The sequence below is a fragment of the Nothoprocta perdicaria genome, unplaced genomic scaffold (genome assembly GCF_003342845.1).
Source record: "Nothoprocta perdicaria isolate Ctin4 unplaced genomic scaffold, notPer1 scaffold_4, whole genome shotgun sequence".
NCBI lineage: Eukaryota > Metazoa > Chordata > Aves > Tinamiformes > Tinamidae > Nothoprocta > Nothoprocta perdicaria.
Window position 1 is genome coordinate 7,238,466 of NW_020455643.1, and position 24,014 is coordinate 7,262,479.

Sequence of the window (24,014 nt, forward strand, 5' to 3'; positions counted from 1 at the left end):
AAAAACTATCTTGTCCCCAGAAAGTTTGTGAACTTAAAATTGCTGGAGGGGGGTGTATATGGCAGAGAAATGACAATTTATGCTTTCCTTGCTCTCATACTCTTCTCTGGACATCCACTGTTACTGTTGGAGAAGGATGCAGGGCTAGGTGCTAAAGAAGCTCCTTTCTTGGGATTTCAGGTTTCATGTGAGTTTGTCCACAAATCGTTAAATTGTGCTGCGTGACTTGCTGTGGTAAGACTTGCTGCCACCCTTGTTAGCATTTATATTGTTCCTAGCTTCCTCTGACGTCTGTGGAAGGTGCTTGAAGGGTTTAGTTGCAGTGCCACAAATTTTGCTTATATCTATCGGAAATGAATCGTTATTTACTCTCTTCAATACAACATTCTCACTTTCTGTGCAATTTAATAGTGGGAAGGGAGAATAATCTAACTCATATGATGATCTGTGTGATTTGACCAATTAAGTGGTCAAAGTGGTTGACCTTTTCCAGCCTGTACATGTGTGTATGTGTAGTTCTGTTTGTTAGTTGGCTTTTGAAGTATATGGAGTGTTTAGAATCAGACATAAATGTTCRGTCTCATAGTCCACCAAGAAAAGAAAGCTCAGTTATTTCCTCTATAACAAGAGTACTGATTAAAAAGAGAAAAAAAAWTTAAGATTTTTACCACCTTAGTAGGACTTAATTTAATGATCCTGAAATGCAGAGTAGCTATTTCATCCGTTTAACTGTATAGCCTCAGTTCTCATTCACTGAAGTACATTCTTTTTTGATAATTGTAATGGAGATATAATGAATAGCCCCMAAAAAAATGAGTGTAAGGAAAAGAAAATTATACCAGCTCCTCTAAACTGGAACATTTWAATGGCAATAGGATGGGGAGGAGATAGATATTTTGAAGAACTTTTCACTTACATTGTTTTTTTTTCAAGAATTAGAATATCCTAGGTGATATTATGATATTTGATATGCTAGCTTAGATTTTTAGCATGAGTAAATGTGGGAAAGGATGCATAAAGACAAATTTCCAGCATGTGGCACTGGGATATCAGTGCTAGCAATATGTACTTACTCACTAAGCCTCCAGTCCAGCAGTTATCACTGTGCTTGAGCTCACATAATCAATAAGAGACTTTATTCTTTTTTTTTTTCCTAAAATGATTTATATATGTAAAGATGGACAGGACCCTAGGATTTTATAATGCCAGGACTAAATTAGTATTTTATATATGAATGTTGTTTTTCTAGTTTCGCTTAGATCACTACCTGATTAGTGTTGCTACAGATTTTTGAGGAATCTCCATTGCTTATAACATAAAATGAGAAGCACAGTTCCCTTGCCCTTCTGCAGATGGTAAAAGTGTCCTGGACATTGTCACTAAACATSCAGGAACATTGATGGCCAACAACAGCCTGACATTCTGCAGGTACTCTATAAATGATGGGTAAAATCAAAGGTAGAGAAATCATATCACTTATCTTTTTGAAGATCAGCCAGCATCATTTCAATCTCATCCAGAGATCTTTGGTGATTTCGCTCTATTCTATATCCCTGTCTCCATGAGGTGTGGAATTCTAAAAGAATAAATCGGTTGCAAGAGAGATGAGGGCTCGTATGCGTGAATGTACTGAGAAGCCTGAGACTCTTTGATTTCCCAGTGCCTTTGTGGGGCTGGATCATAATGTTGACTATTGTCATCTTATTGAAAATAGTATAGAACATGCCTCTTCACTAACTATTTTATTATCACTAAATGCATACTGCGGAGAAGAAAAGACAAGATAGATCCCCACAGGACTCGCCATGGAAACACTGATCCAAGGGGGAAAAAGSTACTCAAGATCAGTGCTGTCCACTCTATGCAAGTACAGAAACATTATGGTGTATTGTATGAAAAAATATTTGTAGGCGTAAGATTATAAGCACAAGTGTCTGCTCAGAAGCCACTGGTAGGGTGAATGTAGCCATTAAATAATTAGCAATAGAATTTGCATAGCCTGTAACTCTCAAACATTTTTATGAATAAATTGATGGCCATACGAATACTTGCAAATTAATTAAAAGAGATGATACGATTCTTCAGGTAACGAAATTAAACATTTGTAGTAATGAAAACATTTCACCCTTGCTATTCACCTAATTCTTGCTACTGAGGTTATGTTTTGCTTATATCAATGTTAAAAAAAAAAACAATCTGTTACTATATTTTTTTCTTTTTTTTTTCTCTCTTTTGTACCTTGTCTATAAAGTGTGTGTGTATATATATATTTACATATAGGTATTTGCTTGGTAGTGCAGACTTAGAAAGTCTAGCTTTCTAAGCAAGACTTGAGAAAATTTAGAGCATTTAAAATTCTCCAGCTGACTGCCTATTTTGACTGCTGTAATATTCACTCGTATCCACAACATATTTCTCTTGTCTCTTGGTAATTAATAGACTAGAAGTGCCAAAAAAAAAATCCCTGTTGCCCCTAGCGCTATTAAAACATGAACTATCAGCCTCTAAAAAGTGTGAAATACTCTATTCTGTGTTTAGCTCTGATTGTATTCCTTGGTCATTGCAGCCTTGAAGTATTTTGATTTCATCTCAGAAAACAGGTCTGATCGGGATGAATTCCTGAAGCTACAGGAATTGAAGAATTAAGCTACAGAGCATAATGAAATGATTCAGTCCCATGCAATCTGATGAGCATCACTGTGTGTAATGGGCTATGCGTGTGTGGTTGCATCTGAAGCTGGTTGTATACCATTGATTGCAAGAGTACTTTTTACACGTAGTGTAAGATAATTATTTTGTATGAAAAGCAGACTATTTTAAAGCGTTTATTTTAATAAATACATTTAGTGCTAGTTTTCTGTATGTGGGTATATTGTTAGTGGGTAGCATTCAAGGCTAAAGCCCTTACCTTTGTGCTGATGCTGAAAACTATCAATTATAAAACACCTAACAATGTTCCACCAATGAGCTCGCTCTGCTAGCGGCACCTTCCTATTCCTCGCTTTAAAAGACAGATATTGCCGCATGCAGGAGCGCTGAGACTGGGGTACCATTGTTAGTGCTGATTAAGGGGAGGAGGAACTGTTCAAATTTTAGGGTTCTTTTCTTACCAGACATCTATTGAACTGAATAGCATTTTGTTTTATATCACACTTTTTCTGGCCTAGGTATCTCAGAGCTCTTTACAAAACAGTCTGTTTCAACAATAAATGTTAGTAGTAGAGGGAATGTGTAGGCATCTATTATGTGATCTGCAATAGCTCGCRTACTCTTTGGCATTTGAACAATACATTTAGGTAGAGGGGTGATGGGAATATGTAAGACAGTTTTATTTTTGAGATGTAAAATGAATGTTTCAGAATCCTTGCATTGAAACCAAAAGTAGGAGTAAAATATTTATCCTGTAGCTTATAATTTGGTAAAATCTGTTTAGTATCCACCAGAGTGTGGAGCTGTGATAGCCAAGAGTGGCAATTGTTCTTTGGAGGAACAGGGCACTTGAAAGAAATTGTTCAAAYCTGCATTTAGGGCAGCAGCCCCCTTGCATGTGGATTAGGATTGCAGTACAAATGGTCCTTGTTACTGAACTGCCCGTGCTGGGGTGCTGAGCAGCTCCACCCTTCCACCTAGATGTGCTGGAAAGGTGGTAGTGTGAAAATAGTCATGGCTTTCATATAATTAATGCTGAAGAGGTCCTCTATGTCCTTTGGAAAGATTACTCCATTGCTAGCGGAGACAAGGAAAAGAAGATCTATCTTCAGCTCAGCTATCAATGCAGAGCCCAGCAGGGTGGAATCTAGGGGAGACAACAGAGTGCCTAAAATCCTGTATTGGTGCTGTTTAAATCTCCCTGAAAGTGGCCACATATAGAGTTTTTATAGTTAAAGCGATGACAATCTTACAGCTACGTGGATACCCCTCTCTGGCTATGTGCCCTGGATGTATTTTTTCTCTCTTTACTCTAGATCTTTGGCTCTCTGTGCCGTAGCTGTCTTTTCCTGTAGTCAAGGTCTCTCTTTCTCTTCCCTCTCAACGTCCATCTACTCTCCTCTGCCTTTAAACTCTTCTCTGGCACCCCTCCTTCAGTCTGGAGAACACTACATCTCTTCTCAAAGCCTTTCTTTTTAGAAGAAAATAAGATACATGAAATCTGAATGACTTCAAAACTGTATTCTGGTGCTCTCTCTTGCTTCTCAGTCCGCTATTGTAGTTCAGTGTGTAGTGCACTGTATCAAGTAATTGGGTATTATCTTCTAGTCAGTAGTTCAAGCACTAAAAATAGCAGATTAGTGACCAGTTTGTTCTATATGTCTGCTCTGTACAAAAAGACCTAACAGCACTTTTTCAGCTTTCCGTGTTGGGATATTAACATCTAGCAAGGATGCTATTCTTTTTGTTGTGAAAGCAAAATATGTGTGAATTGGATATGATTGTCCTTCCCATATAATGTTGTAAAACTCSCTGCCACATGATTATTTTGTGTCACTAGGCTCCTACTTGCAGGTTCAGGCTGGTGTGGTCTCCACCGCTGTTCTTTGACAGCATTGCTTTGTTGTTCTGCCGTTCTTTATCCTACATGCTAAAGGACTGTGTCAGTGCTCTGACAAAATCTCTCACATTAAGAGAGCCACCAAGTGGCTCATGGTTTTGGTTTTCATCTAGGAAACCTCTCAGAAGCCTGATGTTCACAACTGATAGCAGTTGCCTTCAAGCTCGTATAAAGTATAACTTTAGGTCTTCAAAGCTTAGAAACCCAAAATACCTTGTCGTTTTTTTWAAAAAATCTTAATTATGATGTTCACAATGAAGTCGATGATCTTCAGGATGAAGTCGATGATCTTTCTACCTCATATTGTGTAAAAGGAGCAAATTTGGTCCAGAAAATTTGCTCCTTTTTGCTCCAAATTTGGTCTGTTTGTTTGGAGGTTCAGGTTTTGGGGATCCCTGGAACTTGTGCTCCCCTTTTGGTAAGTCTTGTGGATTGTTACTCCTCTGTTTGTCATCGGCAGGTGAGGTAGTTCTGTGTGCCATTGCAAGGTGATCTCCTCTGCTTATTGCAGGTGTTGAGGATGACCAGCTGACAGTAAAATTGCTTGGTACTGATGAGCCCCTGGCTTTGTTACTGTGCTAAAACACACCTCATTTGACAGCCTGCTTGCGCATGGGAAAAAAAAAAAAAAAAAAAGAAACATAGATGATTAACGGTTTCCTATGATTTCTTGTTACTGATCTTCTTTGCTTATGACAGATGAGACTCAGATGTCTTTTTTTCCCCTCTCTTTTTCTTTTTTTTTTTTCTTTTTTTTAAGATGCAGAAGGAAAGAAAGAGAATGTTTAAGCTTGTTCTCASCTAGGTTTTTTATGTTATCCCAAGAGCCTTATTTGTATTAGAGGGGTTTTTTTTTCAAAATTTCAGCTCCCCTAAAATGATGAGWTTTATCATTCAGCTGCAAAAGGGTATATATATTCTTCCCTTTCTAGTTCTTTTTTTTTTTCCAAAGGGTATAATGCTAATTTTACTTATTCAGAAATTAAAATAGCAAACAGTTTATATGAGGTGTTGCTAATTACCTATATTACTGTAATGCTGTGACAGATGTTGGCAAAAAGAAGCAGAAAATGCCTACAGCTGTGCACTCCATGACATCCAGTTTGTACTCAGACAGAAGGCTAACAGATGTTCTGAACTGTCACTTTGCCTAAATGTTTTTTAAAGTCTAAGGACTTGCTTTATAATTCACTAGGGCCTCGTTTGGTTTCACAGAGGTCCTCAGAATTCCCATCTGTGACAATTAATGTTGAAGACTTCTATAAATCAACCCCTGTCCTTATTAGCCCTCTGCAAATAGATACTGTGTATGTGTGTGCTCCGGAGACTTCTATTTTTGTGACCTACTTATGAAATCCTACAACTTGTATGTAGCTCTTATTTATAGCAAAAAATAAAAGAAGAACAGGGTGGCAGGAATATAGCCAGGTCAGCATAGACTGTAGATTGCTGATTTGTATTTGACAGACCTCAGAATACCTGTGCTAAAATATTTTTCATTCTTTTAGATGGTTGTAAAATGCCAGCTGTATGAAAGTGTGTATTTATTTTCCCAAAGGAAAATATGAATCTCGATTGTAGAAAAATACAAAAGCACTCTCTTTTCCCAGGAATATTCTTATTCCTAAAGAATATTCTTATTTAAAAATGGTGTACTTATTTGAAGAATTCTTTAAAATATAATTCAAGGATCATTTATTAAATTATACTTTTTAATTTCAAAACAGAGATGATACTAAAAAGTGGCATGTATGTAGTGTGTGCATGTAGAAAAAAAAAAGATGTAAAATAGTCCAGAATCTTTAAGCTCCACCCAATTTTTTGAACATACCTTTAGATGAATAAAAAATGTCTCTAGTGCAAAGCAAGTTAATACTTTCTTGGTAGTTGCAATTTCTTTTTAAAGGCTGGATTCTTGTTGTGCAGTAGTTTAATAGTTTAAACATTGTGTTAACATAATCAGTGTTTGGCCTCTTCTCTTCCCCAGTCCTGTACAGAAGCAGAACTCCAAATTGTACATCTTTCTGGGTTTGTTTCTAAATTACTCCCCACACTTAATTACGAGGATGAGAGGGATGCCTTATTCCTCTTTGTTATAGGCTAAGCTCTCAGTAATCCCAAACAAAAGAGCCAGTTCTGGAAGATATAGGATTTGCTAGCAGGATTATGGTCTCATAGATAATGATGTGCAGTCAGCAGAAGCGAAGCTTTATTTTAATTCAAATAAGCTAGTAAACAAACCACTGACAAGTCTGCTGGTGAGAGTAACTGGCTTCTGTTGCCACATTGGCAGCTAAATTATAGAAAATCTATTATACCCTGTTCACCATATGTTTAATTTAATACAGATACAAATTAAACTATCCACGGTGCCTATTAAAGTAACAATGCATATTTTTAAAATATATGAATGTTTTAAGATACACTCCCCTGACCTTAAGAAGGGCAGTGCTGGTTTGGGAGACTAGGGCAAAGCACATGATATAGTCCAACAGATTCTCCTGCACAACAACAACAACAATTTGAAAACCCTAGAATATTAACAGTGCAGTTTTGTAGCGCTTAATGAGGTTAATTGGGGTGTTTTACCTTCTAAGTGTCTGCTCATACACGCTTCCCTCCCCCTTGGTTCCTGGGCCTTGAATTTGATGGAAGTGGATGATACGTAATCCATGGCATAGTTCAGTTCAGTGTCAGTCTCAATATGAGTTTGCCCTTTTCCTGCTGCAAAGAGAGATCCCTCATTTCTGCATGTTCTGCTTTATCTTGTTCTGGCTATAACCAGAATTTCTTTTACCTATCAGCAAACTTGATGGTGCTACTTTGTAATCTGGGTGGAGGGATAAAATTATGCAGAGGGATTCCTACAGTTTTTTGGAGGAAGGGATGCTGGATATGGTCTGTTGTGTATTGTGACTTGCTGCAGACCATGATTGCTATCTTGATTCCTAAAATGGTTAGAGTGAAAATGGACACTGGGGAAAAAAAAAAAAAAAAAAANAAAAAAAAAAAAAAAAAAAAAAGAGAGAGAGAGAAACAATCAGGAAGCAAAAATTGTGAGGGTCTGTCTAAATCAGAGTGTTTCTAATCAAACTAAACCTGCRTTATGAGGTTGTTGAATGTTCATAAGAGGATATTGAGGGGATCTTTGAGTTAAAGGTAATAGATGTTACTATAAGGAGGTTGTGAGGGTGGTGGAAGGCTACCTTGAACTGTACAGGAACCACCACCAAAACAAACAAACAAAACCTAATATTTGCATATTCACCCATGTCTTAAGAAGTGAATTATGATGAATAAAGTACAGGAAGGACATTGCCAGTGACGTCYACTAGGATGCCAACTAGTGCATCCCTTTGAGTTCCAGTATCTCAATGGTAACAAATAACTACATAATGAAAACATAAGTTTTGAAAAATGAACAGGACATCWTCCATAGATTGTCACCTTACTCCATGCTATCAGTAATCAAAATTCAATCTTCAAAATAGTGTTSCTTAAGTATATGAGTACATATGGCTGTATTACACTTGCAAATCCTGTGTTTGTGTGTACTTCTGTGGAAACCTGTCTCTGATCCCTATAAATGTCCGATATTACATATGCTGTTATCATATCATAGCAGATATCATATGCTGTTATATGTATAGTGTATTGAGTGTTTATGAACRTGATGTATACTGTGTAAGGAGTATAGTTACAGTGAGCACATTATCCACTTAAATTGCATCCGATTATTGTTGTTACTCMTGAAAATAATTTCAGACTCAATATATATATTTGTGATACATACCCAGGAATTCAGTAGTATATTCCAAAGAAATAAGAAATTTAATTCATAAATTCATCTTAATTTGTAAAATGAGTCCACCAGCAAAGAAGGTAACTATCTAAAGAATGTATATATGACTATATATATAGGGACTGTTCTTTTTCCTCTTCTCCTCTTTTCTTTCTTTTTTTTTTTTTTTTCCTCTCTCAGGCGAAATATGCCCTGTGTCACATGGTTACATTTCAGTAAAGGCACATTTGGCATCATAACTATCCACAGCAACTACGTAACTACTAGCCAAAATATTGTGGCAAAGGCTGAGGTAGGCAAAGAGAAGGTTTCAGGTCTGTCAGAGCAATCACACACACACACACACACAAAATAAATAAATAAATAAATAAATAAAAATTAAAAAAAAATACATAAAAAAAACCCACAGCCGATTGAATCCCCTCCACTCCTCTTTATTTCAGGAGGCCCCACGCGCGGCTCTGCCCTGCGGTCCCGCGCACGGGCGCCCGGCCTGCTCTGCAACCCGCAGCTTCCCAAGAGCTGCTTTTGTAAACTGCGCGGCCTTAGCTTTTAATTGGGGGGGKTTTGTGCCACCAGATCCCAGAGCATGAGGAAAAATACTGTTTCAGAAAAGTTCTTTGGGCGCTGTGAGGTGGTGGGACGTTGCGGGGCCGTTTGGAGGGTTGTGTTTCCCCGTGCACGCGCGCGCAGGTGCGGGCGGGTACACGCACCCCTTTGGGGCACCGCTGGGAATCATCCTCGGGAAGCCTTCTCAGGCCGAGCCCAGCTCCGCGCTTTGAAAGGGTGCGGAGCTTTGGAAGGGCCAAACTCTGCTCTTAGGGACCCGTCCCTCCGCGGGCGCTGGAGGAGATCTCGGATGCTCCGCGGCTGCCCGCGCAGCCCCGCTCGGCTCCGCTCCCGCGTAGCCGGTAGCAGCCGCGGGAGCCGATGCGCCTGAATTAAACTTCAGTCCTCTTGTCATGGAGCCAGAATGCAAAATGCGGGCTTGTCCAGTTCGTGCTGACCCCCGTTCCTGCCGCGGAGCTACCGCGAAGCTGCCGGGGAGCGGAGAGGGTTTGAGCGCGGCTGGAGCCAAGCAGCGGCCGTGTCTGAGCGGCTGCTTCAGCCAGTGAATTCCAGTAAATAGTGAAATATTGGGGCTGGCAATAACAGCGCTAGCAATGCGCGAGAAGTGCCAGCAGCAGCCGGGCTCTTCTTCGCTACTTTAAGGCACGGCCAGTGCTTTTTGGTTGTTTGTTTTGTTTTTCCTCGGCAGGCAGTCTGAATTGTAGGACTTATTTCTTGTCTGCGCAGAGTTGCTGGTCCGACATTCTGCCCTCAGTCCCTCGAGGGGAGATTTGGAAACTCCCCATTGGTATTTTGTGCCTGACTATGCGGTACATGGGTGCGTTTCAGGGAGAATTAAGTGATCTGCTATTTTATTTACACTCCTAGGTGCAGATGATTATTCGGAGCCTAAAAAGAATTGAGTTGTGAGAGCCAGAATCTGGTTAATTCATTTTCTACTCCGTGCGACCAATGCCGGACAYAGCCCGTGCGAAGCAGAGAGCTCTGTATGCCCGTGTGCGACCGCAGCCCTCTGCAGACCAGGGCGGAAAATGCGTGTGGGGATCACAAATGCTCTTTTAGAGCCCTTCCAACTTGTCATTGACTTTTTTTTTTTTTTTTTTTCCCTCAACTATAAAGTGTTGGAAATGCAGATGCGGAGCTCTAGAAAGTTGCAGCGACCCGGTCCCCACGCACCGATGATTTCGTTTCCGGTTGTCTGCAAAATGAGGCTTAAGCCAATTTCGTGTTTAAGGCTAACGCGAGGGATCCGTATTTCCTTCTTAGATGCGGGGCATTCCTGAGATGTCTTTCTGATCGTGCTGTAGGATGCTGCTTTAATTTGCCTGGAAACTCTCGCCGAGATTTGTATGCAGAGGTTAAGGAGAACGTGAATTTTTTGAGCAATCGGGATGTTTTGTCTGAAAAAAATATATTTTTTCCTCAATAAGTCCATATTAAGCTGTAGAGTATCTGGCTCACGTTTAACCCAAAGAACCACTCTACGTAGCAAAATGCGCATTTGTTATTAATCCCTTTCTTTCACTGCTCTGGGGGAGAAGTGACACTTTCTGAATTTTACTGTTTTAGGTTAAAAAAAAAAAAAAAAAACACTTATAACTCACTTCATTTGGGCAAGTTGGGACCTTTTCTGCCATGCTTCTCGTCGCATTTAAATGCTTGCACGAAGCGAGTTTTATAGATGGGCACCGGGCCCCTCTCTGCGAGGGACTTCTCTGTGCTGAGTCCCCAAATGAGCCCCTCGGCTGCTCCTCGTGGGAGCGCGGCCGCCTCCGCGCCCCGCGCTCCGCGCCCGCGCCCTTTCCGCCGCCCCGCGCTGCGAAGCCAACATGTTTATCCTGAGACGGAAAATGGGTTGTTGAAAAACAAACCATGTGCAAATAGTTTAATTTTCCGTTTTGATGCTTATCTTTGTTTCCCGAATTTCAACGGAGAAGCTTTAATTGGCGCGTGGGTAATAGTCCCCAAATAATCCCTTATTAGATGACTTCAGATGAGTTGTGAACCAATAACGTCTTAGTTGCCAAAGTGAAAGTAGCTCTGGAAGGCACAGGTCAGTTTTTGTCAAAGGGCTCATTTGAGCATCTTTTGGTTTGCTGAAAAAGCTAATTAAAGGATGTTTGAAGGTTAAAGTCATTATTCCGTGCTGTTGTCGTGCTACAAGTGAGCCGAGTTTTGTGAAAACACAAAGGGCAGAAGTCACTGAGGTGGATTACTGTCAGCCCGGGCGCAGCGGCACGGGGAGCTGTCCCAGTAATTCCTATGGAAAGGTGGATAGACAGACACGGCCCCGCGAAGCCGCTCGTCTCGGCGCCGCCTCTGCCTTGGGGTCTCTTCCAGGGGATGCGGCCGGCATCCCCAGCTCGGTGACAGGGACACTGGCGGACGCCTGGACCAGGGAGGCTGTTTACAGGGCAGAACTAGCTGCGTTGCTCCCTGTTTCCATCTAATGCGTCTATTTTTTTTCATTCTCCCTCTCCCCTCTCTTTTGCTAATGGATTCGTTACTCAGCAGAAGTTGGCATTTCGCGGGAACTCGCGGRGAGCCGCGGGCACCCTCGCAAACTTCCAGTTGGTGCTGCTGGCTGCGCCCTGCGGACGCGGGCACTGTAGGCAGGGCTGGGGACAGACCCTTCTTTGCAGTGACAATTGCGGGAAAACCAAGGAGAGCGGCGGGTGAAGGCGCTGCGCGCCGCGGGGGGCTACGCGGCTGCGCGGCTGTTGCGCGTGGGGCGCAGCACCCGCCCTGCATGCCCGGCAGCGCCGTGCGCAAGTCCCCGGCTGCCTGAGCCTCAGTGCGCGCCCTGGTGCGCGCGTGGGCGAAGAAAGCTGTCCGTGAAACAAACGCGCGCAAAGATGCGCCCCGTAGTGCGCGGCCGGGGCTCCGCCGCTGCTCGCCGCCTGCTCCCCCGAGCTCTTTGCCCCGCGCTCTCGCAAACTCTTTATTTTTTTCTTTATTTTTTTCGTTTTTTTTTCAGGTCTGGCTACGACCACATCTCTCCCCAAATTCAAAGAAACAGATGTTTAGGCTGATTAGGGATGGGGCGCGGGGGGGAGGGAGGGGAGGAGAAAACCCTGCAGCTGCAATTCAAATAAATATATTGATAAAATATTTCACTAGTAATAAATACGCCGAGATCAGCTCGACCTTGCAAGGTCTTTATTTTATTATTTTTTTTTACCCCTATATACAAAAATCTTTATCAAACCTCCATTCTATGGCTTCAATAAACAGAACCCATTACCTCACGGCAGCTTTTGTTGGCCTGTATACAAGCGAGAACAAAATGGTTATTCAGGAGAACGCTTTCGATTTTTATTGTGTGTAGTATGCACAAAGAGCAGTGTTATTGTATTAAAAAGAACCATCTGTAGCAGAAACAATGGCATCAAATTATCTTTGAATACCCACTGCAAAATATAAAGCTTTTTTATTATTCTTCTGCTGTACGGTGGGGGACAGAGAAGTGACTTTTTTGTTGTTGTGGGTGCATTCTTATAACACACACACACAAAATCAGCCATTTGGATTTTTTAAGCCATAAACGGTTTTTTTTTCCTCTTGTTCCAGGGACTGCAGTTAAAAGCTAGGGCTAGGACTTGGAGGATGTGTAGGCAAACGGAAGGAGAGCCGGGGGAAGAAAAACCGAAATGGATTCATTCTCTGTCCTGGATGGAGGAGGAGAGGAGAAGAAGGGGACGTGCGAGCTTCCTTCAACTGCCTCTGTCCGGTGCAAAGTGATGAAACCCCGGGGTCTCCTCAGGGCTCCGGAGTCCGCGCGGACTTTCGCTTTAAGCTGCCAATCAAAGCGCTAACTAGACACCACCCTGCTCTGGCACGGACATGTAAGTAGCTGCAGCAGAACTTTGACATTCACAGTTTCCCCCCCCCTTTTTCTTCCTCCCCCGTGACCTTTAAAACGATTTCGAAATAGAGCTCGCGGTTCGCGCGCCGCTGTCCGCGCCGGGGGCAGCTGCCGGCGTCAGCGCGGGCGGCTCGAGTGACGCTGCGCGGCGTGTCCTGGCCACCATCGCGCTGCGCCGCCCGCGCTGCCTCCGCGGGCACGAGCGGAGCGGCCCTCGCGTTGCCCCTTTGCGGCCCCGGGCGGAGCGGGAGGGCAGCGCTCATCCGACTTGCGCCCAGCGCCGCTTAGAGGCTCCGCGCGCCGCGCAGTGTCCCCCGGCCGGGGATGGGGGTAAAGCAGCAGCCGCGGGCGGTGCAGACCTGCGCCCCGCCGGGATTGGGGTGTGTGGGACGGGGGTCACCTGGGCGCGCAGAGACGCGCAGCGCAGCGCGGCGGGCGGCGCTCGCTCTCGGGCGCCCCCTRGTGCCTGCGCGGCCGCGCTGCCCGCCCGCGCCCGGCGCCTTCCCGGCCGCTCCGCGCCCGCGCGCGGCCCCCGCAGCCCAGAGCCGCGGCCGGAGGCGCGGAGCCCCGCGCGCGGCCTCGCCGTGCGGCTGCGCGGGGAGCGGGGGACGCGCCCAAGGAAGTTGGGAATAGATCCAAACATTTCCTTGCCTCGGTCCAGCACTACCTTCCGATGCGCTGCAATTTGGGTTGGCAAAGATGGATTTTGACATTTTGTCTCGTTATAATTCCATTTATAGGAAAGCGCATTATAGCTACTCTTAGCAAAGTTGAGCTTGGATTTTTTTCCTCCTCCTCTTTCACCCTCCTTTTTTTTTTTTTTTTTTTTTTTTTTTGGTAAGAATTTGGTAGATAAAGGTTAATCTCGGGCTGAATGATAGAGCTGTGATTGACAAGAGAAAAGGTGTTGAGGGCAGGTCGAGCTGTCTTATTTACAGCCCACTGCTTGCTATAGAGCCTTTGTTAGGACTGGAAAGCTAATTTAGTGCTGATCAAAAGCACCACGGAGTTAAAGGACTGGTAATGACTGCTAATTTCATTTCAGCCTCATACATCCCCAACTGCTGTAATTAAAGACGTGCTATTTAAATACAGGTGAAGAGTTTTTATAGTAAGGAGAAAGTGGGTAGCCGGTTACAATTTTATTTATGCTTAATATGGTGAAAGACCAACATTTGATTTATGGTTCTTAGCGATTTGCTCTTCCATGATATTCTGCTTCTTTAGAGCAGGGCTGTGCGCTATAGACTGACTATGTAGAAAACACCGCAAAAGACGAATACGATCCACGGTCTAGAGTTATTTTATTTTATTTTTAATTATCCCCATCCAGTGGCAACGGGAAAACATTGGGAGCGCAGGGAAGAGGGAATCTGGAGGGGTGTGCATGAGCTTTTAAGTGCCACTGAGGAAGCTCAGGTCCTCATATTATTATTTTTTAATTAAATTATTTCTCCACTCCACGGCTGGTTTGCTGGCTCCGGAACGATGTAATTTCGCGAGTGATATAACAGTTTCTTTCTGGGCGACATCAAAGGATGAAAGCTCTACATTTTCGTAGTTGGTTAAAATTGATACAAAAAAAAATAAAAAAAAAAAAAAAAAAAGAGAGAGGGAGAGAAGAATTTAGCCTTTAATCTCTTTTTATCCATGAAGACTAAAGATCTGTACTCGACCCCGCTAAGATCCCGCGCGCTCCCCCTTCCGCGCGGCCGCGTAGCGCGGGGCGCGGCGCCCCCTGTCGGGCGCGGCGGGCGCCGCCGCGCGGGGATTAACGCGCGCGAACGGCGTGAAGCGCGGGCGAGCAGCGCTGCCCGGGCGCCGGGTTTGCCAGTTCTTCCTGTCTCTCTGCTTCTTTCCTTTTTCTTTGCTTCCYTACTTATTATTTATTTATATTTTCGAGATAAGGAAATTCAAAGTGAGCGTATAACCCAGACGCAGAAATCGTGGAAAGGAGGGGAAACCGCCTCCAAATTGAGCTGTCTGGGGATTAAAAAAAAAAAAAAAAAAAAAATCATCTGCTTTATTTCTCACCAGAGGCTTCCGAAATTCCAGTGCCGGAGGCTCTTTCTGTGGCCCGGCACGGCCGGCGTCAGCTCCTCAACGTGTAGGTGCCGACCTACACGGCATTGGTATCCTTATCCTTATATTGGTATCCTTAGGACACCGGAATAATTAGGACCTTTCCCTACTTCCCTACTTTCCTGCTCCGGTGTCCCAGCGCTCTCGGGAAATCCCAGCCTCTCACAGGCTGCCRCACGTGTCTCTGTCCCAAAGTGTTCCGAAAGAAGTCAGTGCTGACAGGTGTTGCTTGTGAGCAGAGGTGGACGTTTCCGTTTCATTAAGTAAAATAGAAATGGTCTAAAATTAGATGCTTTAAAATCCAAAGCAATAAAGTCGTCTCACATCCCTACAAGAAAAAGAAAATCTCTTCCCCCCCCCTTATTCCCGGGGAAAAAAAAAAAAAAAAAAAAAAAAAAAAAAGAGAAAAAAAAAAAAGAAAGAAAGAAAGAAAAAGAAAAAACGCTATCTTAAGTGAATGCATGGAGAGGTTAGGTTTCTTTTTTTCCCCCTTTCTTATTTTATTTCACTATTGAGAGGGCAGATTTAAAAGAAACCTAGGTGATATAAAACGATTAGCTGAAATATGTGAAGTGCTGCGGTGACACCAACTTTTTAGATGAATTAGCCACTTATTTTAGAGGCATCTGCATAGCTTTGTGCAATGCATTTAACGGCCGTATTTGCAAGTTGCAGTAATAACCAACACAGTTTATGCGTATTGCGTGCGAAAAGAAACACTAATGGAAACCAAATTATTTCTGCCAAATTGGGGTTATTTTGTATCTCCTGTTGACAGCCTGGATGGAAGGCGTAATGCCGCAGTTTTTTCTATTAAATGAATCCTATGGTTGTTGGGCTCACAATAAACTTTTCACTTTGGAAATTATATATGAGTAGTATTTTTAAAGATTATTGTCACGCTGAGTGTTCTTGCTCCATTCTCTCAGTTTGATCTCCGCTTGAGATTCCTAATAAGGCAGTTGTGTAGTAAGAGCGCCTAAAATAAAGACACGGCGTTTTCTATAAATAATAGCTAAAGCCCTGCAAAGATTTCCTGCACAACGGAATTCCCAGATTTCCTTTACTATTTTTTTTTAGTTAGCATGCGTAGGGTATATATAACTCTGAAATTAAGCAAAAATATGCATTTATATACATCTGTCAAGCTGGCTATAAACAGAGATATTATAAGTCAATTACCACGGGAAACGAGAAAAAAAATATATATTATGGAGCAGTTGGTATACACATTTTAACGTCAGGAGGCACTTTACCTAAAACTCAGCGAGTTGCCGAAACGTGGGTGTTTAACCCGGCTCTGGGAGAGATACTGTGAGCGCTGCTCTTGGACGCAGCAGTTGTGAGGGGGTATAACGGGGTCGTAGCCCCCTGCTCCCCGAGGCAGGGGCTGTCACGTAAATTGGAGGCTCCCACGCGCTGCTGCGAGCGGGGTTTGGGTTCCCTGGGCACGGCCGCGAGGCTCCCGGGAGCTCCCAGGAGCAGATGCCGGGAATCCGGGGAGCTCCGAAGCTCAGCAGGCACCCGGGGGTATCGCCCCACGCCTCCTTGTCCTTCACCCCATCTTGGGGGTGAAGTGCGGGTGTTTTGGGATTATTTATGTGCTGCGGTATAGGAGGCTTTGCGAGCCACGGCTTTTCTGACTGGCCCTTGGCTTTTTCTTTGCAAAACAGCAAAGCGAGCCGAAGCGCCGCTTCCCGGGGGCTGCTCCTGCTTTGCCTCCTCTTTGTGTCCTCTCCGCCGCTCTCCGTCCCTCAGTAGCTCCATGTGCCTGGGCAGGGCCACAGGCCCCGCAGACTCCTCTCCACGGGCGCAGTGGGACCAAAACCCCGCAGTGGAACCAAAACCCGGAGGATTACCATGAAATAAGGGCCGCGACACCCCACGCAACCCAGTCCGGATGCTGCAGCTCTGTGTGCGCTCAAACACTTCCCATGTCTATACTGGTCCCGGCCTAAGCCTGGGTGAAGGTGCGGGGTTCCCTGCCCGTCTCTGCCCCTTCAGGGCGGCTACGTATAGACTTCACTCGGCTCCTTCCCGCGCCCCCGGTCTTTCACAGTTCTTCCAGCCCCTTGGATGGAGGACCCTAGATAGACACATGGGACGTGTAGTTGTTATTATTTACAGCGCCGTCTCTCTTGCTCCGATTAAGCGCCGTCTGAATATGAATCCCCCGTATAGACAGCTAGGCTATAATTTGAATTAAAATTCCCCCCTCCCTGCGAGCCAGGCGCCTGAAGATACAGAAATCACAAGCCTAACTTGACACAATGAGCCCATGGTGTCAATAAACCATGGGCGAGATGGAGAGATTGTCACTCCCGACCATAACAGTTCTGCAAGTGTCATTACCGCCTGTCYTGTCAATGAGCTCCAAATTAAGGACTAGGAGGAACGCAGCAAGATAAAAGTCACCGTCTTGGTCCCATTACGGGCGATGGTGTCACTGATCTGTGAATCACTGGAAAGGGGATTTTTTTTTTAATTTTTTTTCTCTCTCTTTTTTTTTTCTAATGTACTTTTCAATCCCTGCCTCGGGATTCTCGGGTTTTTTGAGGAACACCGAGAAGGAAAGAAGCATCCTTGAAGTCCCCAGGTTTCGTCTCCTGCGTTGCCATTGCAATTGTGAGAGCTCCTTTGGGCAGCCTTGTGGCTTCCATGGAGAAGCCTGAATAATCCCATCAAAACGGCGCGCTGCCCAGAGAGGACTTCATTAGATTTAGGTGACACTTGTGATCTCAGGGATGGATACTATTTCTTTTTTTTTTTTAACATTGTGGTTTTCGTAAATCAATGTAAAAAGGGTGAAAGAGAAGAGAAATAAAATAGAAACCTAAACTTCAGCAAAAGATAACAGGTTTATCTTTAATACATCTTCTTTCAGCCATTAAGACTTCCTGAAAATGTCTCAAACTCTATACTCTCCAAGCCTGGGAGCGCTAAGGGGACTTACTCGGAATTGGAAACCTTTAATTCTGATTTTTTTGTGTGCGTGTCTTTGTGGGCTCAAGGGAAGCAGTTAGCGTTCTTCAGGAGGGGTTTTGTGTTTAATATACATGAGTTCATTCAGCTACAATGGGAAAAGAAAACCCATTTGTTCTTATAAAACTAGGAAGGAAAGATAACTTTAAATGGGCAGCCAGAAAGGATCCCGTTCAAGGGGACTGCGTTGCTGCTAAAGGGCCTGCACTCAGCTGTAATTCTCCGCCGTTTTGCTGTGCAGTGATTTCTGAGTTTATCCTCACCACGGGCGCTTGATTTTATGTCTTTTTTTTTCCCCCTTTCTCTCTTTTTTAAAGGTCATGAAGGAAAACAAAACAAAACAACAAAGAAAAAGCCTTTGACTTTTACTGGTCTTGACATACAGTATTCTCTGGAAAAGGTCTAGGGAGAGCTATTCGAGGTGCATGTAATAATAATAATAATAATAATAATAATAATAATAATAATAATAATAATAATAATAATAATAATAATAATAGTAATAGTAATAGTAATAATAAAACCCACCCCTAGGCCATATCGCGAAGGCCGCGGGGTCTCTTAGCGCCAAGCTCCGCACGGGCATTCGTTGTGCCGGCGCCTTGAGGAGCGTTTTGGAGGCCTTGGAGGCCGCTGTGTCCGAGCTGCCTGCGCGGCTGCGCATGGATCCCGTGAACCGCGTCCGCAGGGATCGCTCGGGAGTTTTTAATTTCCCTTTCGCAGTACTGGGGAAAGATGGAGCCCAATTTTCCCTCCGCCGTAACTTCGCCACATTTCTTTCTGTTTTGTTTTGTTTTTCTCTACCGCCGTGAAGCCCCGGAGCCGAGCGCTGCCGTGGGGCGCGGAGCTGCTCCGCGGGCGCGGGGGGAGCCGCTCGCGCCCCGCCGCACGTGCGCGCGCCCTTAGGTTTCATTAGGGAGCATTAGGATGAAAGAGGAGCCCGGGCAGGAATGCGGAGCTGCCTCGGCATTCCCCGGCTTTCAAGGGTCCTTAGAGCCCTTGAATGAAATTATTGGGTGAAATTGGGTCTGGCTGGAGCATTTGTTACTCGCCCCCCTCGGTCGTTTGTACATCTAATGCCACTTCTGAGAATGACAATCGGGCTGCTTGCTGGACAGGCCGGGACAAAAAGCAGATTAAACCGTTTTAAATAATAATAAAAAATATCCAAAATGTAAGCAGAGTGGATTACACTTGCTCCAGCGCCTCGGTTCCCCCCCACATTCCCCCAATAGGCGCCCTCGGGCCTCGGAGGCCGCCGGCGCCGGGGGAGGTGGGGAGCTGGGACAGCCCCTGCGCGGAGCGGTGCGCGCAGCTCCGCGGCCGCGCTCGGATGCGGCCCCCCCCAGCTGCCTAAGTTCGCGTGAACCCCTTTGAGTGCCCCGCGGGGGCGGCCGGGCGCTGTTTGCGCGGCTGCGGAAWCGCCGCGCGGCCGGGCTGGGTCTCCACTGCCGACCCCGGTCCCTGCCTGGGTTTGCGCCTGGCAGCAACGCGTGCTTTTATTCATTTATTAATTTTTTTAAGACCATTCAAGGGGATTTCTGCCCTTCTTCTGCTCGGGATGCTCCCGCAGATGCACCAGGTGATAGCCGAAATACCCCCAGGCAGGGCTTGGGACGCCGGGGGGAAACTTCCCTGGGAAACTTTGGCTCCCGTGTGTTTAGCTGCTRCAGAACCAAAGGGGGAGAGGAGGAAATTACTAGGCACGTTTGCGTCTTCAGATATATTTTTTTTCTAAACGTAATGAAATTAAAACTTTTGGAGCTTACAGTTGACATTTTGCAGAAAATTGAGTTATCAAGGCAGTAATTATTTCACAGTGAGATAAAACTCTCATAGCCCGAACTGTCAAATAGGTCCTTTTTTTCAGATTTTAATTACAAAATAAAATTAGTCTGCTCTTCCTCGGAAGGGTTTGTGAGTGGCTAAACAGAGCTTTCCCCAATACTGGTGGTCGTCAAACTCTGCTAATTAGCAATGCTGAGAAATTCCAGTTAACAAGGACATTCTCTAAGTCTCTGCAGGTTCCCTGCCGTTCGCCTTCATTTCCATAAGAAGATTAAGAGTGGAGGGGAACACACTCAAATGCAGATGCAGAAAAGAAGCGTTTTTAACAAGCATCATAATAGTAAGATGCTTGGCTAGTTCTCACCTAATTACTGCAAGTTAAACCTCTATTTGCAGCTAAGGACAAAAAAATGGAGCTGCAATCTCCCATCTCCACAAGACTGCTTAATAGTTTGCTTTAGATTGGTTACGAGTAGGTTCAGGAAAAATATGAAAATGTGTGTATTCCTTGCGATACAGTTAACACCATAGGTTGTATCCCCAGGGTTTTTCAGGAAATCGCTGAGTATCGTAGCAATAAATACATAAAATCTAAGTGGTTAGCGTTCATTTTCTTTTTTAGAAACTCACGAACTGGAAATACAAGTGAAGGCGCCGCCGAACCCATCATTGAGAACATTTGCAGACTATTTGTTTAATGTAAGCACTTTTCATTTCCATAAATTATACCAAAGGCAACGATTTTTTAAATCCACGCAGATTAAACCATCCCTCCGCAGGCCTCCCTTTCAGCACGTCTATATCCTCCCAGAGAAAGCTGGTGGAATTGTTATTAATACAGAAAACCGAGGTACCATTTCCTCGTTTTTATTTTACAGTCAGCATCCTGGTCCATCTATACTTGTGTATGTGTATATATATACAGCCAAACAACCGTAGCCAGAGGAAAAAGGGAAGTTGTTCTAAAAGAGCTATCGCCCTTATCTTATTTTCTATAGTGCATTGTTATGTATATGTGCCGGAGAGAGTTTGTTGCGTCGATAAGTAAAACGGTAATTAAAATAGAGCTGTAAATACTCCCGATAACAGATTCGGGGGGTTATTTCCATCCCTTCTCTGCAAGATAAATATAGTTGCGACGGGGCTAGGCCCGGCTCGCAGCCCCGGCGCCCGCACGATGCTGCGCGGAGTCCCGGGCCGAGCAGCCCAGCGCAACTTGCGCACCTCCAGTACGCAGTTATCACTGCAGTGTGATAARCAAACACCGCTACCACCCTCCTGACCCCCCATTTATTTCTTCAACTTAATTATCGCCGAGATTTCGGAGGGGGCGGAGGGGGAAGGGAATAACGTTTTCTAAGTGCAGAGCCATGCGTAAACAATAAGAAAGTAAACAGTCCGGTGCCCTCGGGAGTGTCTGGACAATCAGAAGCCGTTTCTTTCCCGGATCTGATAATTTGTACCTATTTTCCCGCCGTTTGACCTGTCACGTATTTGCGGGTTCTATACATATTTTCGACTTAGACACATTAAATCCGATCGGATTTATTTGCATAATCCAAAATTTAAAAAAAAAAAAAAAACAAAACAAAAAAAAAGAAAGGATGCATGGGTGAAGCGGGGCTATTTATGTAGGTGTTTGTATATATGTCGTGCGTATATGGCCGTTGTGTGCACCGCAGCTCCCGCTCCGCGCGCTCCCGCGGCAGCTCCCCGCGGCGCGCGGGCGCAGCCAGCAGGGGGCGCCGCCGCGCCGCGCCTGAGCGCGCGGAGCTGCGCGGCGGGGCCGGGCCCGGGGCGCTGCCCCGAGGGCCCCGCCGCCCCCGCGGAGATCCGCGGGTCCCCCCGCTTGATGCCCTGGAATGAGGAGGGGAGGGGGAACTGTCTTTGCTCCGCGTTGGGGACACAAAACCCTGCGGTAGCGCCCTGGGGGGTCGGCGGGGACGTCGAGGGGGCCGGCGAGGAGCGRGGCCCGCGGGTGATGCGCGCCACGCTGGGGCGGGCGCGTACGGCGGGCCTGCCGGGACCCCCCCTCCCCGCCGCCTCCAGCGCTCTTCTTCCTCCTTCCCCTCCTCTCTTTGTCGTCAAGTGCGTTTTAGCAACAGAGATCCCAACACGAGAGTGCAAGGAAACTTTAAACTTCGCCGCCGCTTTGTTGGGCCCCGTGTAGCGACAACAAGAGAAACAAAACTACCTATCTGTAACGGCCGCGCCGCCCTCTCGCCATCCCCCCCGCGCCCCGGCCGACGGGACGGGACTCCCCGCGCCCGGGGGTGCCCTCCTCGCTTGGCTTGTGCGGCCTCGGCCTTTGGTCCCCCCGGCGTCCCTCGTCGGGCACCTTTCTTCTCCCTTTCCCCCGCGCCGTTCGGCGACGCCGCGGGCGGGAAGGAGCGAGGGGCTGAGCGGAACCGGGCCCGGGGAGGCAGGAAGGGCGGCGGGGGCCGGGGCTCCTCTTTGGGGGCTCTGGGGAGGGGGGGACAGCGCGGGCGGAGCCGAGCGCTGCACACGCGGGTCGCGGCCGTCCGCGGGCCGAGGGGACACCGGGGGGGGGGGGGGGAAGCCGTCGTCGCTGGCCTCCCCCCGCGGCTTCCCCCAGCCCCAACACCAACTTTACCGAAATAATAGTAATAATAATAATAATAAAACGCACGTAGCAACAATGCTGTTTACCCACTTCCTCCAAAAGGCGTGTGTGACCTGTTGCTGGAGGGGGCGATACAAAAGGCTGCGCAGCGGCCGCCCGGGCCGCCCCCGGGCCCGCCCCCCCCGCCGAGCGCCCGCCCCGTTTCATGCAAAACCAGGGGTAGAGACTTGTCCTCAGTGGCGGAGCCGCCGCGCGCTGATTGGCCGCGGCCCGCGCATTTATTGCCTGACAAGCCCCCGTCACATGGATGGTTGTCTATTAACTTGTTCAAAAAAGTATCAGGAGTTGTCAAGGCAGAGAGAGAGAGTGTGTGTGTTTGCAAAAGGGGGGAAAGTAGTTTGCTGGCTCTTTAAGACCGAGGTGGAGAGAGAGAGAGAGAGCGAGCGAGAGGCAGCGGAGAAAAGGGGAAAAGGAGGAAGAAGTTTTTTTTTTTTTTTTTTTTTTTTTTTTTAAATCGAGGCTCCGGCGGTCATAATAGCAGTTATTAGCATTATTAATCCACCAGCGAAGAGGAAGATCCTGATCTTGATCCAAGTGTGGTTTTGGGGAGTCCCCCTCCCCCCTTTCCTACCCCTCCCTAGGAAAAAAAAGAGGAAAAAAAAAAGTCCGGCTCGGGACTTTGCCGCCGCCACTCGCTTCTCCGCTCCAGGCTGGTCGCAGGCAAAAGTAGTTTGAATGTACAACATGATGGAAACCGAGCTGAAGCCGCCCGCCCCCCAGCAAACTTCGGGGGGAGGCACGGGCAACTCCAACTCGGCCGCTAACAACCAGAAGAACAGCCCGGACCGGGTGAAGCGGCCCATGAACGCGTTCATGGTGTGGTCCCGGGGGCAGCGGCGCAAGATGGCCCAGGAGAACCCCAAGATGCACAACTCGGAGATCAGCAAGCGGCTCGGGGCCGAGTGGAAACTTTTATCCGAGGCGGAGAAGAGACCCTTCATTGACGAAGCCAAGCGGCTCCGAGCTCTGCACATGAAGGAGCACCCGGATTATAAATACCGACCCCGGCGGAAAACCAAGACCCTCATGAAGAAGGATAAGTACACGTTGCCGGGGGGCTTGCTGGCGCCGGGCACCAACACCATGACGAGCGGGGTCGGGGTTGGGGCCACCTTGGGAGCTGGGGTGAACCAGCGGATGGACAGTTACGCGCACATGAACGGCTGGACCAACGGGGGCTATGGGATGATGCAAGAGCAGCTCGGCTACCCGCAGCACCCGGGCTTGAACGCGCACAACGCGGCGCAGATGCAGCCCATGCACCGCTACGACGTGAGCGCCCTGCAGTACAACTCCATGAGCAGCTCGCAGACCTACATGAACGGCTCGCCCACCTACAGCATGTCCTACTCGCAGCAGGGCACCCCGGCCATGGCCCTGGGCTCCATGGGCTCGGTGGTCAAGACGGAATCCAGCTCGAGTCCCCCCGTAGTCACTTCGTCGTCTCACTCGAGGGCTCCTTGCCAAGCGGGGGACCTCCGGGACATGATCAGCATGTATCTACCAGGTGCGGAGGTACCAGAACCAGCTGCCCCAAGCAGACTTCATATGTCCCAACACTACCAGAGCGCACCTGTTCCTGGCACAGCCATTAATGGCACACTCCCTCTATCGCATATGTAAGACAAAAGGGGCCGGGGGCGGGGGAAAGGAAAACTAAACTAAACACAACGAAACAAACAAACAACAAAAGAAAAACTTTTATTAGAAATTCTGGACTTTTTTTTTTTTT

At 46.3% G+C, this 24,014-nt stretch overlaps 1 protein-coding gene and 1 long non-coding RNA gene across 4 annotated transcripts in view; both read left to right on the forward strand.

The window, feature by feature from the left end:
- Positions 1–24,014, forward strand: part of LOC112952516 — a 104,199-nt gene that overhangs the window by 48,406 nt on the left and 31,779 nt on the right. For 2 of the 3 annotated variants that reach the window (XR_003250410.1, XR_003250409.1), the window contains exon 2: positions 12,492–12,766. This is a non-coding gene — a long non-coding RNA (uncharacterized LOC112952516). Of the gene's footprint in view, positions 1–12,475; positions 12,767–24,014 lie in introns of those variants that run through there. The other variant, XR_003250408.1, reaches the window with a different exon arrangement.
- Positions 22,680–24,006, forward strand: SOX2 (SRY-box 2). Its single transcript, XM_026045384.1, has one exon. The coding sequence runs from the start codon at positions 22,958–22,960 to the stop codon at positions 23,903–23,905; it is 948 nt and encodes a 315-aa protein (XP_025901169.1). The 5' UTR covers positions 22,680–22,957; the 3' UTR covers positions 23,906–24,006.

Bases quoted from the DNA above. Each gene is read 5' to 3' on its own strand.
- SOX2 (XM_026045384.1), top strand. From the start codon at position 22,958: ATGTACAACATGATGGAAACCGAGCTGAAGCCGCCCGCCCCCCAGCAA.